The sequence below is a fragment of the Falco cherrug genome, chromosome 9, assembly GCF_023634085.1.
Source record: "Falco cherrug isolate bFalChe1 chromosome 9, bFalChe1.pri, whole genome shotgun sequence".
NCBI lineage: Eukaryota > Metazoa > Chordata > Aves > Falconiformes > Falconidae > Falco > Falco cherrug.
Window position 1 is genome coordinate 53,833,071 of NC_073705.1, and position 21,845 is coordinate 53,854,915.

At 38.9% G+C, this 21,845-nt stretch overlaps 2 protein-coding genes across 2 annotated transcripts in view; one reads left to right on the forward strand and one right to left on the reverse strand.

Annotated features, from left to right (window-relative positions):
- Nucleotides 1–13,214, forward strand: BCCIP (BRCA2 and CDKN1A interacting protein). The gene is made up of 7 exons (XM_055721164.1): nt 1–138; nt 3,329–3,403; nt 4,077–4,157; nt 5,278–5,370; nt 5,906–6,093; nt 7,368–7,545; nt 11,073–13,214. Exons 1-7 carry the CDS (start codon nt 1–3, stop codon nt 11,241–11,243), a joined length of 924 nt encoding a protein of 307 aa, XP_055577139.1. The 3' UTR covers nt 11,244–13,214.
- DHX32 (DEAH-box helicase 32 (putative)) overlaps nt 11,702–21,845 on the reverse strand; it is a 26,172-nt gene continuing 16,028 nt past the window's right edge. The window contains exons 7-11 of the mRNA XM_005439246.4: nt 17,262–17,453; nt 15,485–15,634; nt 14,186–14,376; nt 13,131–13,312; nt 11,702–11,894 (exon numbers count right to left, since the gene is read on the reverse strand). Of these exons, the coding sequence (XP_005439303.3) occupies nt 11,702–11,894; nt 13,131–13,312; nt 14,186–14,376; nt 15,485–15,634; nt 17,262–17,453 (908 nt within the window). The remainder of the gene's footprint in view (nt 11,895–13,130; nt 13,313–14,185; nt 14,377–15,484; nt 15,635–17,261; nt 17,454–21,845) is intronic.

Genomic DNA, 21,845 nt, shown 5'->3' on the forward strand with positions numbered 1-21,845 from the left:
ATGGCCACGCCGGCCAAGCGGCGGGCCCGGGCCCAGCCACAGCCCCAGCCCCAGGCCCCGGCCCCCGCCGGGGAGAGCGGCTCGGAGCCGGAGTCGGGCGAGTCGGACTCGGAGTCGGGCTCGGAGGAGCTCGGTGAGGTGAGCGGGACCCTCGCGGCCTTCAGGCGGCCCGCGCCCCCCCGCCCGCTGGGTGCCGCTCCGACGCGGCCGCCCCCTGCCCGCCTCCGCGGCCGCCCCCTCCTCTCTGGCTCCGCTCTCGGACAAGTCGTACCGCGACAGGCAGCGACAGCCGGAGCTGCGGCTGGAAGCTGGTTGGGGGGGTGCCCCCTGCACAGCCCCTGCGGGGCACCCGGGGCTGCGGCCCGGCGCTGGGCGCGGGTTCGTGTTCCTGGGTTACAGCGCGGGGGGCGCCGTGGTGTCTGTCGGCGAGCGGCCGTGTGAGGGGAATTCTGTAATTTTTGTGGAGAGTCTGATTTTTGTTTGTTTTCTTTCTGGTTTTGGGTTTTTTTTGTTTGTTTGTTTGTTTTTTTAAATGCAGAGGTCCCCGAGGCCGCAGTCAGTTGTGCAGGCTTGGCCCCGGCGTGCGGGGTTTTTGTGGGCCTGGAGGCAGCCGCTTGAAATAGTGCTTTGGCACAGATGATTTGTTATAATTTTTTTTTTTTTTTTTTTGGGGGGGGGAGTAGAAAAAACACCAGGCCCCACGGAAATAACATTTTAATTGCTTTTCCGAGCGCACACACTTGTCTTTCCCCCCGCACGCCTTTCTGGGCCTAGACATGGGTGAAAATGCTTTATTGAGCCGTGAAACACAGCACTGAGGGGGGAGCAGGAGCCCCCTTTGCAGGAAGGAGGGAGATACACACCGAGTTTGAACTCAGGGACGGATGATAAGGCAATCTGTCGTTTCCACAGGGCTTAGAAGAGTCAGAGAACAGACCTGTCTGTTTTAACCCAGTATATTTCAAACTAAATATTTTAACTCGATTGTCTTGACTACGTTTTTGCTTTGAGTTTATTATCTTCCTTTTTCTTAGATGAGGCTTTAGTTAGCAAATTAGCAAATAAAAACCCCAAACCCTACCTCTTTTAAAAGGATACCATGTGATAAAAACTGCAGGCTTAATTGTCTTCTTAGTCATGATGGAAAAGCACATTTATCATTTGCTAGAAATGTGTGCCACATTAAGTGACTGACTTAGTTGGAGCTAACGTATGTTTGTAAAGTTCTTGGCTAGCACTGCTACTACGTGTACTAATCAGTGTTTGTAAACTGATAGATGTTACACTAGTGTCTAGAAGCTATGAAATTAAAGCTAATGGTAATAATCCTTTTTTTTCCTTTTCTTTTTTAAAAGTGGATGGCATTCCTGCATAATGTAGAAAGGACAGTGGTTTTGTTGTGGTGCTTGTGGGTGAAGACTTGAGTCTTCAGTGGCAGGGCTTTTGAGGATGGTTTCCGTTTCCTGCACTGGTGTGTGGTACTGCATTTTATTTGCAATTGTTTGTGTGCTGGATAAAATTTGCAATGTAATGCTTACTTTAGTGTTCCAGCTTTTGAGGATGATATATCACTATTACATCTATTTCAGTTTGGAAGTCTTCATAGAAAGGTACATTGAGTATCTCTCAATTCTTGTAAAAGATGTCAAGGTGTGCCTTGTTCCTATTAAAGAATTGTACAGTTACAAAAATTCAGTACACACTTAAAAGAACTTATGTACTTAAAGGGCATTTGTTTCTCTGCAATTCTTGGCATTTTTATTTTTGCCATATTAGTCTTTCCCTTTGTCTCTTGCCACTTCAGGTGGAAATGGAAAATCTCTTCCTTCAGGCAGATGTCTTCTTTATAGGAAGGGGCATGTGGTAGTTCTGTCAGTCTGAGAACAGCAGCATGATGGCTAAGTGGCACCTGGTTGCTGAGAAGGAGCTTTGCTTACTGCTGTGTCATACGTAGCAGAGTATTGCACAGTACAGCTTGTTCTGCATAGTCTTGCTTTGCTTTGGATGCAGTCCAGGGGGAAGAGAATAAGCACAGAGCATCCAGACAGGACACACCAAAATATATGAATATATGATGAGTCTCCATTTGCTTTTTTTTTTTTTTTTAATAGATGAAAGATGGAGGGTTTGTAAACTGTCATACTAGGCTGTTACTTTGGGTAGTGGGAAAGCTATGAAGCAAGACCAGTGTTAGAACATCTAGCGCTTCTGTGGTTTATATCAATTTTATGGCTGTGGTTTGCACAGTATTCAGAACCACTGTAAACTGTGTTTTGTTTAGAATTTACTGGCTTAATCATTCAGTGAGATCCTTGAATTTTAAAGCAGTCAGAAAGTTCCTGGATGCCAGGAGTGAATGCTGTATACACCAAAGATAAAATCTGTTTTCTTATATTGATAGCTTCTCAAGTAAATTATGTGCTCTCAGTTACCTCTGTAGAGCTTCCTTGCTTTACTAGACCATAGAAAAGTATCTGAGCATGTCTCCTGATTTTTATTACCCTACAAAGTGGTTATGTATCTGTTTTCAACATTGTAAACAGGCCTTTAACACTGTTCTCCCAGTGGACCGTAAGGACCATGACCTCAGTATAGGATAGGAGAGAGTTATGAGTCTTCATTGGTGACAAAAATAAGGCTCAGTTGCTTAGATTGTTCAGAAGGTGGAATTCAAACTGACAGTTAAAAGGCAAAGTATGTTTGGATGATCTTGAGCAGGCAAGGCAACCTTGGCAGGCAGTACTGTTAATATGGAATACCAGTAAAACCGTTTGCTAGGTGCGCAGCCTTTGTTCTGAAAGGAGAAGCAGGAGGTCACATTCTGCTTTTGCTGTGAGTGGGTCTCATTGTGCGCCTACTGAGCAGGCTTCCAGAGTGGGGTTAATGATACCATTAGGATTTGAAGAAATAGCAGAGCATTGTTTTGGATGTAATTATTTAAAAGTCTGCAGCAATCTTCATCTTTAGCCAAGGCATTGCACGGCAGTAGTGCAGTTTTAAAAGTTTAACTGCCTGGATCATGCCTTTCTAGAGTAAGAGTCTATGTGGTTACGGTGAACGTAATTGTGTGAACCAGATTGCAGGAACAAAGCATTATAGGTTTGATTACAACACAATTTGTAAGTTAGTTTTATAAAGTTACTTTCGCAGATGCTGTCTAAAGATTACAGAAGGAACGATAACAATTGCTGAGGTTACCGAGAGATGGAAATAAGTTCTATTTCTGATGTTGACCATTACTTGTCTTGAAGTTTTATATTGTTTAGCCTTCTTTTGATATAGCTTCTTGCCAGGTGTGTTTGATATTCTCCATTTTACTTCTTCATAGGAAGTGAATATTGAATTTGAAGCACATTCCATATCAGACAATGACTGTAACGGGATAAAGAAATTACTACAACAGGTACTTTGACTTCTTATTATCTTGGTTGATATGTCCATTGATAATATCTAGAGTTATACAGTCATCAGTGCACATTATCTGTATTGATTCTTAGTTTGCTGTGCTTCAGCTCATGAATATTAAGTAATTACAGCCACAGTGAATATGTGTCTCCTAAACCATGGTTTCAAGAACTTTACCCAGTGAACTGTAGGACTGTTTTTCCACAGTATGTATAATTTTTCCATCTCCATTGTGTTAGCTGCTGCCCAGAAAACCTGGGCTGACAATGTTAGTCAGCTTCCTGGAGGGGTTTTTTTTTTTGGTAAAATTTAGCCCTTAAAAAAACAGACGAACGAATGATGTGTGTGTTCAATGTGGCAGCCGCCAGTCTTCTTTTGGCTGTTTCTGTAGTAAGTCTATGCTCAGCAAGCATTCAGATCATACCAAACTCAAAAGGATATCAGGTATGCAAAATAGCAGCTTGTGGAGGGTCAAGGAACAAGTGCTTCAAGAAGCTGATTTTTAGTCTTTACATTATTGTATTGAAGAAAGTTAAAGTCACTAAATGGAAATTAACAGTGGAAGAGAGTATTGCATAACAACTTGGAGAAATTACTGACTTTATTTCCTAAGTGGCCCATGATATGTCATCAGGTCTAAAACTTCTTAATACCTGTTTCCTATTTTCCAGTTGTTTCTAAAAGCTCCTGTTAACACTGCTGAATTAACTGATATATTAATACAACAGAATCATATTGGAAGTGTTATCAAGGTAAGACAGTTTACATTTTTGAATGAAGTACAATACTTTTTTCTGTTGAGAAGACATAACAGGCTTTCAGAAGGGGATCCTGTTTTTGTAATTTGTATGCTTGCTTCCTTTTTTGCTTTGAGGAGGATTCTTCTAGGGGAGCTGAAAGTTTCCATGTCTACTTTCAAGCAAACAAGGAATTTGATTTCTTATTTTGGTTGATTTCTTTTTATGTATGGAAGGCTTTTCACTTGTCTCTCTGAATTTTTAGTAGTAGAGTAGTAATGCTGAAAATGCTATGGAGAAATTTGTTACCATCTTCATAAGAAACATGACCTTGTGATTTCCCAACGTCAGACCAAAAACGTCCTGCATGCAGTTTCTTTTTGTGCAGAGTTCTTTGTGCATAGGAAAGGATCCCAAAATGAGTCCTAAACAAGTTCTGCTGTGGCAATGGAGCGCTCTGCAGAGGCTCCTGAATTGCTCCTGGCTAGGAAGTTGTTCAGTACTGTATGGTGCTCACAACATCACGGCCACCTTGCTTTCAAACTGCTCCCGTCACACAGTTGTGCTGTTTACCATGTTACATGGTACCTTTGCTGTACATTCCCTTTTTGTCCTGTGCCAACAGTTTTTCTTCCCATGTTTAATATGATCCTTATGTTACAATTGCATGACCCCCTGTTCTTTCCCAATTTTTTCGTTCTGGAGTTTTGTTGAGCTTTTTGTTTCTCTCTCTGTCAAAGCTCTATTGCTGTGTGCTTTTCAAGACTTCGCAGGTTTACTTCCCTATGTTAGAAACCGAAGAAAATTGGGTTTTGCTTAAGATATTTCCATCCCTTGTACTGAGATGCTGCTTATTAAATGTAAGCTAGCAAATTTTAGTGCCTTTCAAAAGACCCTACTGTAGAAGGCAGATAACCTGGCTCTCTATATAGCTGGCTTTAAGTACACAGAGACATTCAGGGATGCAGCACTTTCATAACCATAACCAGAATTTGTAGGTTTTGTGTTTGTACAGATTACCTGGATGGTTGTCATCTACCAAGCATCTTCTGGAAAGAAAAAAACTCCCATTTTTTTGCTGCAGAGCAGAAATAGAATGTCAGTATGAGTTGTTGCTTTTTCTTTCATTAAATAGCAAGCAGAAGTCCAAGAAGACAGTAGTGATGATGACGAAGATGATGATGAAGTCTTTGGTTTTATAAGCTGCTTAAACTTAACAGAAAGAAAGGTTAGTATTCCTCATTAATGTCTAGACAGTAGTGAGACTGTGTCCTGCTTTCCTGCCTTTTGTTACAAGCCTAGACAGCTGGATCAGGATTTTGAATTTCACCGTGGAGGACTATGGTCATAAAGGCTGCACATCACTTAGCTTGCTTTTGGATCTAGTCCTGTGTAACTTGCTGGAGGTCAAACATAAAGCAAAGAATGGCATAGAGAGTTAAAATTAGGTCAAATAGTATTTCCAGGGTGACTGAGCTGCCATCCTCTTACATTTCTTGATTTTCATCTCTCACAGCTTTTGAGTTTTGCTGTTGAGTGTGTTGGTGTTGCAGCTCCTAGCTGCATTCCTATCAGTTACAAACCTTTGTTTGCCCTCAGCTTCAGGGTTGGTAAATAATTTCAGAGAAATTGTATAGTGCTTTAGAGACTGGTTACAGAAATTGCCAGTAGGCCTGTAGAATATTCCCTTGAAGTACACATTCGAGGTTTTCTGTGTAAATAATTGTTTTATAATGTAAAGAAAATACACCTTTTGATTCTAGGGTACACAGTCTGCTGAACAAATCAAAGAGCTGATTCTGAGTCGGTGTGAGAAGAGTTGCGAACAGCATGTAGTTGAACAACTGAATAAGCTTCTAAATGACAGTACTAAGCCTGTGGGTCTTATACTAAGTGAAAGATTCATTAATGTACCACCGCAGATTGCTCTGCCCATGCACCAGCAGCTTCAGTAAGTTTCTTTGGGGTTTTTTTGACATGATGTTGAATAGTACTTTTGCTTCATTTTTTTTTTTCCCCAGAAAAAAATATTTTCATCTCACATAAGGTCTTCAGTTAATTTAAAAATATTTTTATATCTTTAAGCTTTTCAAACTCGGTAAGATAGAGGAAGTAATCTAAGAATGTATGCTGTTCTACTGCAGAAATAGCTGTGTGTATGTTATAGTTTATCTATATTGCAGAGTATTTCCTACTGATCTGGGAAAAATTTAAAATGAGAAGTTTTTATAGCATGCTGATGATGAGCAGCTTGGATGTTTCTGCTCGTGTGTTAATGTCTGGCTCTGGAAGGGAAGATTCAGACCGAGGGACAGGCTTACAAGGTGGATGAGTTCTGGCACAAGAAAACAATATGCAGTGTTTTGATTAGTTTCAAGTAAATGACTAAAGCAGGTTAGATGCTGGGTAGTCTACCAGTTAATGGGTTTATATCATAGGCTGGGGGGCAGTAAGTAAAGGAATCCACTGAGATACAGCATTATATTGTTTTAGTGCCATGCTGACAGCCAGAAAATTACAATTTTTAAGGAACTCCAGTGATCAAATGAAGATTGTTAATTTTATTTTTTTTCTTCTTTTTTCTCCTGTGAGGTGGGATTAGAAGTTAAATTAAGTTGACTGTTTAAATGAGCCATGACAGCAATAAAACAGAGCTTCAAGAAATTACTGCTTTGTTGTAAAAATAAATGTGTTGATAGGGATGGTCAGGAAGGTTTTTAGAGAAAGGAATGAGGTGTTTGAAGACTTAGCTTTGAGGTTTACCACTAGTATAGCACTTGTCACAACTCAAATTCAGATCTCAGTCTCTTTCTCTTAATGATTTTGGAGTGTTGCAGTGACAAGTTTAACACAAGGGTGGGCAAGAGTATTTTCTGGCTCTTCAGCTATTGTTCTTCATAGAGGTGATAGTCTGATGTGTTTCCAGCAGAGCTGCACTTAGAATCATTTCACAGACCCTACCATGAACAAGATTCTGGGAAAAAGGGTTATATTGTGAAGTGTGGAAAGACATCCATCTTTTTATTGTTTTGAAGTGCCAATAGTGTGTTTAAATACTAGGAATGCATATGCAAAATCTGTTTTCTGAGGCAACTGTTAAAAAATAGGCTCCAATCTCAATATCCTTTCTGTAGTAATGCATTATAAGGTTTGCTTGTTGAGGGTTTAAATTGTGTATGTAAACATATTTTTAAATTCTGTGTATAAACATCTATTTATCTTTAGGAAAGAGTTGACAGAGGCAGAGAGAACAAACAAACCTTGTGGAAAGTGCCACTACTACCTCCTTGTCAGCAAGACCTTTACAGAAGCCACGAAGAGTAATTCTAAGAGGAAGGAAGGAAGAAATCGGCAAAAGGAGGAATTAATGTTTGCAAATGCAGAGGAAGAATTCTTTTATGAGGTACCATATGAAATTTAATTTATAATATTATTTTTCTTATCGGCAAAAAAGGTATTTCACCTTAAATTCAGGGAAGGCTTTTGAAAAGATATGGTCACGTATCTTTATATTGAATCCTGCTTTTTTTAGACTAGTTTTGAGGGGTGGGCAAGCAACCTATTTTTGTGTGTTGAACACTACACTTTTTGTACTTACAGAGTTATGGAGAGGTGTGCCATCCATAAGTCCACATTATTAAACTAATACTCTGTATTGGCATGAATTGACTATTATGTTATTTGTGTCGGGTCACAATTAACCTGGCTATAAGACTTTGCGGCATAGACTGCCTGTAGCAGCGTTACTACCTGATAGGGTCTCCAGTGCTATGAGGATAATGGAAAAAAATTCAGAGAATACCTGCAATAATGAGAGACTTTAGGGGAAAGATCAGGTGTTGCTTTGTCTTGAGGCTAGTGTCTTGGCCTCAAAGAATTAACAAACTTCATCTCTTTACTCGTGTAGCAGTGCCAAAGAGATTGAATTGAATGTAGTAATTGTCAGACTTGTTGAAATCCCGTGAATGGAATATCTACATTTTTAGGACAAACAAATGGTAACAAATCTGGGTATTGAATTTAGCAGCATGTCCCAGGCCTCCTGAGTTTAAAGAAGTTTCTTTTGTTTTGGCAGCAGTGCAGTTGTCGTCTTTAATCTGAATAATCAGAAATGTGGAAGACTTGCTAAATGGCTGTGCCAGCTGAACAGAGCAGTGTGACTGTGGGTGTGCACACTGCAGGAGGGGCAGGTTAGCCTGAATGTCTGTCAGTGAGATTCAAGCTAACATGATTTACGTCACAAGTGCCCAAGAGTGGCAGTGCAAACAACAGGTAGTAACTTGCAAGGGTGCTCTAACTTAATCATGTGTCACAGCTTTAAGCACTTAGATGAATAAATATTCAAAAAAATCTTCTGTTGTTAGAGTCTCGATCAGCATCTGCAATGCATGTTAATACTTAAATACACAGATCTCTTTTCCTTGCCCCTAATAGTTAGTCCTGTGTCAGAAAGAAACAGCTGTTGAGGCTTTATTTAGGTTTGGTAATCTAGTGAAATGCATTGCTTGAGATCTCTTCCCAAGAAACTTAACAGATGCCAAGCTGTGCCTTTGTGTTGTTGCTGATACTATATGGAAAGCTGATTTATCTGTTTGCTTTTGGATACCTGTTACTTTCAAGAAATAAGAATAAAAAACTTCTGAAGATCCAAACAAATAGCTATCACTTCCCTTTCCTGTCTCTCTTCTACTCAGAACAAGTATATTAATAAAAAAATGCTACAATACTGAGATTAAAATATTACTTCCTCTTTCCTAAGGCAACCTGTTTACACGATTCTGCAGGTCCCAAGCCAAATCAGGCGAGGGAAAGATGCAGGAAATTAGATTAAAAATATACTTTGAAATGCAAAGACTTTTTCATTGTTCTTTATTTTTTTTCCCAAAGCTTTAACAATATTATTCTACAATATTATTGCTTTTTCAAGATACCATTATTTTTTATTTCTGGCAGTGCCTACAGGAGAAAATACTTGCACATGTGTCATATGGTTAATGGCAAAGGTTTCTGTAGGTAATTATTCATGACATTCTCTGTTAGAGGCTATAATATGGCCGTAATTTTATTTCTTGGGAAGAAGAAAAATGTAAGTGGGTGAATTAATTGTTAGCTATAGGGAATACTGTTGTAGCCTCTATGCAGTAACATGTTTGGGATTTTTGTGTTCCTGCCACAGCACCTTTACCAGCTGAGTATGAAGTCCATGTAAAAACCTTACTGAAAAACTGAAGGGGAGAAGTGTGTGATGCGCACGTGTCCACAGGCATTACGTTCTCAGAGGCCTATTTTGTATTTATTTCTGTTTTGTTGTTTTGATTGGCATCTTAAAGACTAATTTTCTGCTTTTATCAAAATTGCAAGAATTGTCAATTCAAGTGGATAGACTCGATCTGAACATGCTTTTCTTTCCAACAGCCTTTCTCGTGTTGTTAATAAATTCTTTTAAAACATGAGGGAGGCTATTAGATTAAGTGAGTCTCTGTACTTAATGATGTATATGTGTTAAATTAGTGTTAGAGTGTATTTCCTTCTTGATCACATGAAACATTAATTAGATTGCTATACAATAGTATTAAATGTGGTGAGGCAGAGGCTTGGAGCCATATAAAATAGAGAGAAGCTTTTTGCACTTGTCAGTTCCCTGTGCTTTATTCTGTTCCTTAAAATGTTATTGAGGGAGCAGAAGAAAATCTCTGTTATAACCAGACTTGGAATTGATCAAAGGTTTAGAGCCTCCATTGCTTAAATTGTTTGTTCTTGAGCAAAGCCACTCAATTAATGTGATTGTTCTTCCAAAATTAAATTTACAGCCTTGAGATACTGTTAGTAAATAACAAACCTAAAGGGAGACTGGATCTTAACTTTCCCTGCAAAGGGAAGAGGTTAGATGAGTTTTTCTACTTAGGAGTTCAGTTCATACTTTGTAATCTGACTTGTGTGAGAACTGGAAGTGTTTGTTGGGTAAGTTTTTCTATCCGTCTGGCATTTTGTCTAGGAAGGCTAATAAAGAGGCACAGTTCTATATGTATACAGTATATATCACTGAAGAGAAAGAATACATGTTATGGACACCTACATATTTTAAGAAGCATCCTTTTATTAATATTGTCTTTCAGTGGCTCCAGCCATCTAGGGATTTTCCAAAAGCTTTTTGAAATTCTGCTCAGGATTTATATTATTACCTATCCCCTTAATACTTAATTTCTACTGGCAAGGTGAAAGAGAGGATTACTGTACTACATATTCTTACAGGTACCTTGATTTTTAGGACTGAGCAGTTTCAGAGTAGGCCATGAAAAGAGCAGAGCCTGCATCTTGCTACAGGCCTTCCACATGTTGTCCACACGAAGCTATCGTCTTTATTGCAGGCTCTGCGCTACTTGCACTCTCGTGCTGTTCCTTTTATCTGGGCTGTGGCTGATCTGCTAATTCTCAAAATTACACAGCTAGTGGTTTGCTCTTGCTCCAGGGTTGAAGGACTCTTAAGAGCCCCATATTCCTGTTACTGGTCAGGAGTCCCCGCTAGCTGGCACAACAGCTTCTAAGGGTCAGCATTCCTTAATGTGATAATACGGAGTGGAGATGCTCTCTTAAACAGTCTAAAATGGGGCACTGTAAGCTTATAAAGGAGGTGTTGATTCCCCCCCCCTCGCCCCCTTAGGTCATTTTTCCGATACCAAACTATAATGATATCAATAACTTTAGAATTTAATATGAATTATATAAATTATGTGAAAAGCATATAGTTTAAAATACTTGATAGTGGATTCTTTTGTAGGGTTTTTTTTGGTGGACCTTTTGAGAGTGAAGAAAATAACTTCTTATTAAGCATGTGCATGATAGGGTCATTATTTTTACTTTGTTTTGATGATGTATTACTTCACACTAATTAAAAAATTTAATCCTAATGCTTTTATTTCTGTTGTTTAGAAAGCCCTTCTGAAGTTCAACTACTCCGTGCAAGAGGAAAGTGACACCTGTTTGGGTGGCAGATGGTCCTTTGATGATGTACCAATGAAACCTTTACGGACTGTTATGATAGTTCCAGCTGATGGAATTAATGCAATTATGGATAAACTCAAAGACTATCTCTCACTCTGAACGTTCCTGTAAATGCTGGTTTTTTATCAAGCAGCCATGCAGAACTATGACTTCACAATATTTTTAGAGGACTGCTATTGAGTTAATGATTTTGTACTGCTCAAATGATTCCTCTCTACACTTACAAGACAAATAGGTGGTACAACTAAAAATATCCATCAAATTAATATTTTTAAATACTGTATCTTTCTGTACTTTGGTATCATCATTAAGCAGTCAATAAAAACCTGATGTTCGAAGAAAACTTGGAGATCTGCTCAGTATGTTTTTAACCAAAACTAGGTTGTATGGTTTTGCTACAAAATAATGCATGCAACTCCTTTTGTTAAGAAAAGTGCTTTTTCTGAGTTTCTTCTGTTAAATAGGTTTATGTTGAAAGTTCTAAATAATTACATGGGTTAAGATGAGGATGTATATTGCATATAATGCTTTTATTTCTATGATAGTTCAGTCTAAAATCACTGAATAATACATCTGTGTTCAGTGGGAGTTTGGAGAGATTTTTCATTTTCTTTGTTGTCGTCATTAGTTTTCTGTTCCTCCTTCATGGCTGAAACAGGTGACAAGTGTTTGATCACTTCCTGCAGAATATCCTTACTTTCACTAGGTGGAAGATTGCTAAAATAATACTGAGGTACCAGCTCCATGAATCTGGTGAGAAAATAAGACAAATACATTATCATTTTTTTAATTGAAATTTGAAATGCTTGAATAGCTATTTCCAGGCTTGTACAGAAGACATCAGCCACATGCTGATGCATACAGCTACAAAGTTGGTATTTCAACCGAAAACCAAAACTCTCTGCAAGATGTCGTAGTAGTTTGTGCCTTCAGTAGTCTTGCGCTTAAGGTACTCGGTCTGTAATTCAGGGGATTGTAGTTCAATTCTCAATGCCACCGATTGCATTAGCAATTCTTCAGGTTCAATAGAATTATGAAAAAGGCTTTCTTATAAAGATTGGAAATAGAAAAGATAGGACAGTGAAATGTATACTCTTGGTGTAAAGAGATTGCTGCAGAAGGAAGACTGTAGTCTTTTGTTGAATCCATAAACAGTTGCCATGGAATGATTTAGCTGGCAGGGTACATAAAACATTTGAAGAAAAAGATGTACTGGAAAATAGGTTTTCAGGGAACAAAGAAATTTTCAGCTAAATTTAATGTATGGGTACACTGCTGCATTAATTCTTCCTTGACCGCCCCGCCCCCCCCCCCCCCCCCCCCCCCGTATATTTTACTTTTTAAGAAACTTAAGCAACTTACAGGGTGTGTTTTCAATGGATGAATTTGTTACAATTACATGGCAGACATTGAGACTGACTTCAGTCCCTGAGCAGATCAGCACACATTAGGAACTACAGAAGCCTGATTTTCGATGTTTTGTTTTGCAGGAAGAGAGTAGTAAGGGCGTGAGATCACAGTTCTTCCCTTTTTTTAGTAATTGAGCTGTAACACAGTGAGTGTTCTCAATGAAAATTAAGCAAAGCTAAACACAGTGACAGAAGAATACTGGCAAGAAAGAAAATCTATGCCACGTGTTTTCACTATATAAAAAGTGTGAAAAGCAACAATTTCTTCCCCCTTCAGTGATGCCAACTCTTGCTTGACTAGGTATGAAGATTGACCTTTCCTTTTATGCCTATTTTACTGGTTATTTTTTTTCAAACCCACATCTGTGCCTAGAGTGAGTGAGTTGTGTTTGGAATGTATTCTCAACAGAACCAGAAGACAGCTATTTTTTATGACAGAGATAAAATCAACTCTGGTCATCTTTTCCTTCTCCAGGCATTGCTGCAAATGTACATACATATCCTTACCCTCTTTGTGACTTAATACTTTTGTGATAGAGGTGTGAGTGATGAAACAGTTTCATTGTTGTTAACTTACAGATCGGGTGATATCTCTGATACGACTCTGATGGAATTGTTTTCTGATATACTAAATTCATGGAATAAAACCCACTCAGGAATCCTTCTGGTGTTATAGTATGATGAGAAAGGATGAAGCTGGGCCACTTGTCTGTGTGTTAACATTAAGTAGTTACCTGAGCCATCTACATCACGAGCAATCTAAAAAAAAAAAAAAAGCAAGCAAAGAATTATCCGTTACTTAATTGAATGTACAAGATGCATAGATCAGTGTTTGCCTATTATATTAAAACCAGAAGTTAAATTTGCATTCAGATACTTTCAACGGGAGAGCCTAAATTTCTGTGGGAAAGCTAGGGACTGGATACTATGAAATGAGGCTTGAAGAAAATGTTGATCTGTATATTTGAAAGGAAACGGTTTGCAACAAATGAGGACAGGCTTATAGGGTAAGTATCTGAACTTGGCTTTGGAGGGTCTCTGTGAAAACAAGTTTTAAAGAACTCTAAGAGTTTAAAATGCAGTGTGTGGCATGGCACTTGAAGTAGGGCAGTTTGGAGGGGTCATTCTTGTATTTAGGAGGAACATAGTGGTATGAAGCAAGGCATGTTTTCAAGTGGGAATAAATTAATCTTTCTTGTTTGTGTTTACAGTTACAGTTAAGAGTACCTCATTTGGTTGAGATGGAGAAAGCTGTGTATTATGGTATACCTAAACATATTCAAGAAGTGAGTTCTTTTGTTTCCAGGGTATTTTCATAAAAACATCTTCAAAAAGGAAATAACGTCTTGAGAGAATATTACAAGTTAAAGAGTGTTTTGAGGTAAAAAGAGCTCTTTGAGTGAAAGGCATATTGACAGTTCTCCTCTTGCAGTGAGGTGTATGAACGTCATGCTGTGATAGCTGAAGCACAGGGAGAAGATTGGAATTGGCAGAAGTGTTTGTTACACTGTGGAAAAATGGCTTTTGTCCTTTCTGATGATCAAGAGATTTCACTACCTAACTTGCGTTCTCTGAAAGCATTCTGTATAACTCAGCAATGCAGTAAGATGAAACCACAATAATTTTCCTTACGTGCATAAAGTAACCAGATAAGAGAGATTTCTTAATGCTTAGTATATTTTCGTTGGATCCAAAGTCCGGTTCTGAAATGGGAAGTTCAATACGCTTCATAATCTCTACTAGTTCAGCTCTGATAATTTGTGCCATCCTCAGTGCAGAACAGCTTAGAAAATAATCACGACACCATTTCTCATTACTGTAGTCTGTGGAGGAAAAAAAAGTATTTTGGCTTAAAGCAAAGTCTTACTGATAGGTGCTAGCCACAGATACACTGCTCTGTAAAATGCTCTTTGGTGCAATAGATTAAAAACATTTTGGAACGAGTAGCTGCATCAAGGCTGTCCAAAATTCTGATAGCAAGAGCCATGTGGACAGCTTAGGCTCACTGATGTTGCTTGTAAAGTGAGTGGGTAATACTCGATATCCTTACTTAGTTTTAAAGAATTTTAACCCTGTCTTTCCGAATAAAAAATATTCGAAATCCCTTATTTGGTCTGTAAAAAGTAATAGCTTCAAATAGAATGAGTAGCAGCTCTATTTTCAGACTTTATTTCTGGATTTGACTAGGATGTAGAAGTGGAGTCACAAGTGTTTACAATCACACAACGATTCTGTATGCTGGTAAAGGACAGGTTTTCTTGGACCTCGCTTTAGCACTCAGCATGACTGAACGGGGAATAATCCCACTGTCCCGTCCTAAGTTTTTACTCAGTATGTGTGAATTTATCACTCCACTCTCTTAAATACTGGACTCAGTCTAAATGAGCCTGAGCAAGGTGTTCTGAGCACAGGAAAGTGCTGTGAAGAGCTTCTGTTTGCAGTGCAGTCCTCTTGCTTTTATTTGGTTTCCTGTAAATGTGAACTTCGCTACTTTCAGTATTTTCCTTTAAACTTCCCTTTTAGTTGACAGCTATGAGAAAAACAGAATTGTTAGGCTGCTGGGGGAGTGGAGTCCCTCCTCAACAGTTTATGTTGTTTCACATCTTAAACCTGGATGAAGTGCTCTTACAGGGGGCACCATCACTACGTTTTTGTAAATGTCCCTTCAATGACAATTTTAACGGCGCTTATGTCCCCTTGTTGGATGAGGTGTGCTATCCTAGGTCATTTTTAATTGGTTAATAAACTAAAACTAATATTTGCAATGGCTGCTATCTCTGGTTTCTCCCTGCAAATTAGCAAATCTAGAAGGAATCATTCAAAAAGGGCTTATGAAATAAATGCTAGTAATGACTGTTCAGAATTTTTTTAATTTTTTTTTTTTCCAGATTGTTTAGTGTGCTTCATTTTGTCTGGTATGGGTACACTTACATTGGCTTGCGGAGTTTGCACTGACTTCCTTGAAGGCGTTGAAGACATTGATAAGTGTAAAGTGATCTCCTGCAGGGTGTGAGAATTTTCGCCAGCAAGTAAGAGCAATCTCTTCTGTTCCAGGAGGTGCGTGTAAGAAGCAATTGGGAGCTTAGAAAAAAAATCAAGCCAGGGGTTATTAAGACATGCAGATGCAGGCACAAATAGTAACTCCACTGGTATTTTTGTTGTTTTCCTTCCTCAGTTCCCTTTCATCTTCAGTGTTGGATTGCTGGTGAAGGACTGAATCTATTGCATTTGCTAAGGTTTTATTTATGTGGATGTCCTTTCAGTCTCTCCTTTAGTTAATGTGCTGTAAACACAAAAGAAGATGAAAAACTTTCTCCTAGACTGATGCCAAAAATGCTTTATAATGGCATGATCCAATTTATCCAGAACCCAAGCATATGGTTTCTTTAGTATAGAAAGAAACCAAATCTGTGGCTGTAATGCCTTAATTTGCCTCTATATGTTGAAATTTGTGCCTTGCGCTGCGTTTTACTTCTGTTGTGGTACTGTGCAACATAATTGTGTCTTGCGAGATGGCTGAGCTTTTTTAAAAAAAACTGGTGTGTGCCTCTGCTCCATCGTTTATATTTGTTGTATGTACTTAACAATTTTATCACAAGTTTAGGCCCCCTGTTAAAAATCAAGCCAGCTGAGTCATAAACCCAAGTTGTACTATAAGGACAACTACTAACGCAGCTTGCTGTCCTCGGCTCCTCACCGATTTCTAAGCCTGAGGATATTGCCTCTGGGCAGAGCACAGCAATGCCGTGCCAGACGGCGGCTGTTGAGCAGATAGCTTTCAAGCATTGGTTCTGTATTAGGGTTATCCCAGAAAACCAGTAGCATAGGCTGCTCCAGAGAGGGGTGGGACAGCTAAATATTGCTGGAGCCAACATCACTGTGTAACGCTGAGACCTGAAGGGATGCAAGTCTAGCCCTGCCCTGCATTATCTGGTGGGATCCTGAGAGGTCAGCATCATTATTTTCTCTTTGAACTTCTGGAGTTGCCCTCCTCTCAGTTATCCCAAAATCTTTGATTTTGTGCATCTTTGATGTATTAAGATTCCAACAGCAGCTTTTGCAGAGTGAATAAGTTTTAAGTATCGGATTTATGCGTTGGTTTGAAAGTTCTGTCACATCAATGAAAGCGGTTTTATAGTTAACAACCTTTTAATGTAAATGTTCTTGCTCCAGCCATCATGTGTCCAGTCTTTGGGGCCAGCTGGTTTGTCTTACAGTGCCATGTAGGAGCAGAGTGATCCGTCAGGACAGAATGGTATGGATACTTAAGGTTAGGTTATTTTCAAAAAGTATTTGAATGGAGAAACAAGATCACAATGTGATTCTTATGTAGGTCACCGGTTCAGTATTGTTTATAATTAGAACTTCCCCTAATTTGCTGCTCCAGTCTGTAGCAAACGTACAGAATACAAGATAAGAAAGTTAATTTTGAAGGGATGTTCAGTGTATGATTTCTGACTAAAGGTTGGAAGCCAGTGGGGCAGCTGAAGCATGGAAATGGAGTGCTACTTACAAGTTCATTACTTGTGTTTCATTGCATGTGTAAAATCAAGACTTAAACAGCCAAAGATACTAATTTACTTGAAATACTCAGGATGTGAATAACAAAAGTTTGCCTTTGGGTTGCCCTTGGGAATAGTCTTCGAAAAGGTTTATGTGGACTTGGCAGGTGGCACAAGAAATGCAGTAAGACATTATCTATGAGTACCTGTTACCATGGCTGCAATGGTGAGCATTTCATCAACACACTCAAATTCACACGAAGCCAGAATTGACTTTGACAGTTGTGGATCCAGGGGAAATTCTGACATAATAATTCCAAATTCAGAAAGGTTTCCATCATTATCCAGGGCTGCTAGATAATCGAGATCTTCCAAAGCTTGCATCAGGCTTTCAGGAGCTAATAAAAAGGAAAGATAATTCAAATTCTTGAGAACAGCTACACATAAATGAATGTCTGAATTCTCGTTATAATATTTCAGTTGTATATTTCCTGTGTGAAATTCATAGAAGTCAGCTTCTGTCATTTGAGTAAATGAGTAAGAAGAAAAAGTAATAGATGAGGGGTGGTCACATTTGTGGGGTGCTGAGAGATACACAACAGCTCTAGGAAAGAGGTTTATGAACAAAAGACAAGTATTTACAGAAGTTGGAGCTGTCTTACCATTCTTGCAGGTAATCAAAGTTCTCTTGGTTGTCTTTTAAAAAAAAAATTATTATTTTACATGTTTTTTCATAATGTCATAATTAAAATGGAAACATATGAGCACATGTCTCCCTAGCGATTGACTTTCACGACACAGATTTCAACGTTGTTTTCCCTTATTGTAGGTTCTAACCTCTGTATAACCTCACAACCTCCATGGGTAGAAATGAGAACAGTGAGGCAGAAAAAATGATGAGTGAATACAGGCAGGTAATTAGGTAAGCTGAGAGTCTAATTTGGGAAAGTAGGAAAGAAGTGACTTTGGGCCACACAGTGAGCAGGAAGCATGAGTGTGAGGTGGGTTGAACAGAGGCAAACATGAAGAAATCAGGAATTACAGTCTCGTGTTTAAGACGGGGGATCTGAACAGCGCAAGCAGAGGAGAACGAAGACTGAAGTGGTGGCTTTTCTGTCTTAGACAAACGCAGGCGGAGGCCAGCCCAGAGTGTTTGGTAGGGATGTTGCTTCTGCGTATGCTGTGCGCTGAGCTTTCAGGCTAAAGTGGTCTGCATGTGCTTTTGCTGAAGGCTGCTGGAGTATCAACAATTAATTCAGTTAGTTGTTCAGTTAACTCAGTTTTGATCAATGGCATGTTAATATGCTATAAGTAGTACCTCCACAAGGTATAGGTATGTCTTCCTCTTTTGTGGATGAGGATGAATGAAATCGACAACCCACAATATATACACATGGGCACAAATCCACCATGTTCACCAGTTGTCATTACGTCTCATCAGTTATTTCTTGATAGACTAAAAGGTGGCATTTGTTGTAGCTCTTCTGAACCTTTTAGCTGGATGGGAGTAAGTAACGAGGGAGTTTGACAGAGACTCTCCTTTCTCATTAACTATCTTGCTTTCTCCTTTACTGTTTTCTTTCCCCCCCACACTATTTTTCTCTTACTTTTCTGTATCAGAGGCGGTGGAAGACAGCTTACATAAACCATAGTCCTTTTATTGACTGCTTTTTCTTCTGAAGGTTCCAGAAAACTGTAAAGCATTATTCTGACATTTTTTTCAGATTTTGAAAAAAATAGTCTTAAGTTTTCTCTGTGACACTTTGCTCTGCTGAAAGGATGGTGTGATGAATTCAAACCCTCACAGCTGTGGTGATTAAAAAAAAAAATTAAATGTCCTGAAAGGACAGGATTAAGGAAATCAGTAGTTAAAGTGAGAACTTGAGCATATGTGTAGGAAATCTGCTGTTGGTGGAAGCAGTTCCCTTTGGCAAAACAAGCATAGAAGTCCTTTATGTGCAAACGTGGTGGCTATAGCTGTGGGGCTAGAGAGGATGAACCTGAAAGCTGAGTAGAAGTTGTCCAGCCTGCACTCTCCAAAAAGTAATTGTTAGAGCATGAAAGAAAGGGGGAAATTTGGAAACTCTTGAATTGTGAAGGTTCTTTCCTCCCAGCTCTCTCCAAAGGGAGATTTCTATTCCAGGCCTTGTTGTAATGGTCAATCTATTTTCTGAGTGCCAGTTCACTTACATTCCTAACCACTCTCCTGTCACTGCAGCGACTTTCTCCTTATTCCAGTTTAAGGAACTGTTTGGTTGTTTCTCTCTGTTTCATGGATAACAAGTTACATTCTAGTCCTAATGAAGTTGGTGGCAAAAATTCCACTTCAGCAGGACTTGGCCTCACCCCCCGCCAAGCATACCCAGCGCGGGGAAGGGAATGGCTGCACGGGCAGTTCTTCAGTCTTCCGTGGGCTGCTGTCAGTTTGAATACCAATGTAAAAAAAAAAAAATATCTCTAAATAAATAAAAAAAAATTCTCTAAATAAATAAATAACACCACCACCACCCCACCACCCCCGACAAATAAAACACAAGCACAACGACTCACACCGTCAGGGTGTATATTTGTTCTTGCATCTTCATTAATAGATGACTAAAAATAATTTCTTGCTGTAATTCATTATGGAGGGGACCCTGTGGCTGGCAAGCTACTTTTGCATCGTGAGGATTAAAAGCCAAGCAAGCCTCTAGGGCGCGGGGTTCCCTTTCAGCTGTACCACCACGCTTCAGGCACCCTGCCGTCGTCCTGCAGGAAAATCTTTGAGTTTGGGTTTTTACTTTGTTGGCAGTGAACTGTTAGTTTATTACTGTCACTCTGTAATTAACGGGTTATAACGAAGTAAAGAAAAAAGTAAAATGGGAAACAAGCAAGCACCTGTTGGTTTTAACCCTTTACTAATGTCTGAAGGGGAAAAAATGGTTTATTATTAATACCTCTTACACGAGCTTTTACAGAACTTCTCCAGTGTGTAAATCTGTTAGTGTGACTTCACTTAATTTTAAAACACTTCCTGTTAGTTTTCATAGATGTTCTCTCAGAGGTCTGCAAATTCCTGTTAAATCTGTGGACCTGTTTTATTTCAGCATTAGAGTTCGTATCTCTGCCTGTACATGGGGGGTTTCCCTCTAGAGACACTTGTTATCAGACATATGGGATAAAAGCTGAGCCCTTGCAAAAGCTGAGGAGAAAATGCTTAGGAAGCTTAAAGAAATTAAAAGGAACAGCTGATGAAGAATGAGAGTCAGTGACAGGAAATAGATATCAGTGATTGAAAATACAGGGAGAGTGAAATGGTCATTCAGGCACACAGTAATTGCTCGGAAATCATGGAAAGCTAATTTCCAGAAATCAACAAAGTAGCTTGTGCTAGAACTTACAAAATATATGGTTATATGGCAGTCAATTTCAATCCCCTGATAGCATCAGTAATTTGCATTTTTATGCACTAGAGTTAGTTGCTTTGAGATTTATAAACAGAAATTACTTTCCTATTTTGCTATCAGTGTTACCACAAAAAAAAAAAAAAAAAAAAGACGACTTCTGGAGGTTTATGGTGCCAGAAAGGAGAGGATAGTAAAGGTAGATTAGAGCAGGTGAAGGAACAGTGTAACAAAAAAACCAACCCCACCCAAAACCCAAAAATCAAACTAAAAAAACCAAACTACCCAATGAAAAATAAAAGGTAGCCTAGGGCTTTCAGATACAGGCTTTCAGATTGAGTCACATAATCAATAAAAAAACATTGTAAGAACAGAAAATGCTCATTTGAGTGTTCTTTATGGTATGTTTCCTATTTAAATAAAAACTATGATAAAGCAAAAATAGTATACGTTTTTAGATATGGAAAGCTCTTCTTTAAGAAACAGAAACTCATACTTTTTTATAATGATTTTTAGCAAGCAAGCGTCATTACTTTTAGGGCTGCTCGCCAATGCTAGCTACCGCTGCCATTGAGGCAAACCACACGGCTTTGTGACTTGACTGCTGCGTTCACAGGAGCAGAGTTAAAAAGAAGATCTCGTGATGTGTCCTGTGCTTTCAACGAGAAACTGTCACACCCCTGCAAGTTTGAAAGGTATTTCCTAATCTGATATTTTCTTTCCCTTGCCTGCGTTCTTTGACTACTGAAGGCTGGGTTGCTCTGGACTTGTTTCAGGAAATCTGACCAGTTTTATATAAATATGGTTTTTACTTTTGATCATAAAACAAATATGTAACTAAATGTTATTGTTAGCACTGAAATCATTTACCTGAGAGTTTCAACTGACTTAAAATGATATTTTTTGTTTCCCAGTTTTTTGTAACTTTGACACAAGCAGAGTAAGTTTATGTTTCTAAAGGTAGCTGCGCCTTTAATCTTTTCAGTATCACATCCTATGTGGCTGAAACTGCAGTGCGTAAGGTGTGATAAAATAAATCTTAAAATATTATGCTTTTTGCATTAAGGAAGCAAGTGATTTAGCAAGTTGCCCAAAGTTCTGTAATAAGAGAATGTTAGAGAGAGGGATGAAACATAAATGCCGTGATTTTTAATAGTCCATTTAACTACTATATCATGCTTATCTGGAGGATCTAAAGGTCTTGCGTTCTGGCCTCCTACTCTGTGAAAATGCTGAGTATGTAAAATACTTTTCTTGATAGATCCTTTCTTTCCATGGATGTAATTGCCATAAAGTTAGAGCTGACATGAATGTCAGGTGAAGGCTTGTTGTCTTTAAAGAGCTGATTCACTGCCTGGCAAACCGCAAGCTTTTCCAGCTTCTGTTAGGCTTAACAGCATGAGGAAC

Excerpts from the sequence above, each read along its gene's own strand:
- BCCIP (XM_055721164.1), top strand. The coding sequence starts at position 1 with ATGGCCACGCCGGCCAAGCGGCGGGCCCGGGCCCAGCCACAGCCCCAG. Across the intron at positions 139-3,328 it reads GCTCGGAGGAGCTCGGTGAG|GAAGTGAATATTGAATTTGA; the intron begins GTGAGCGGGACC and ends ACTTCTTCATAG. Across the intron at positions 3,404-4,076 it reads TAAAGAAATTACTACAACAG|TTGTTTCTAAAAGCTCCTGT; the intron begins GTACTTTGACTT and ends CCTATTTTCCAG.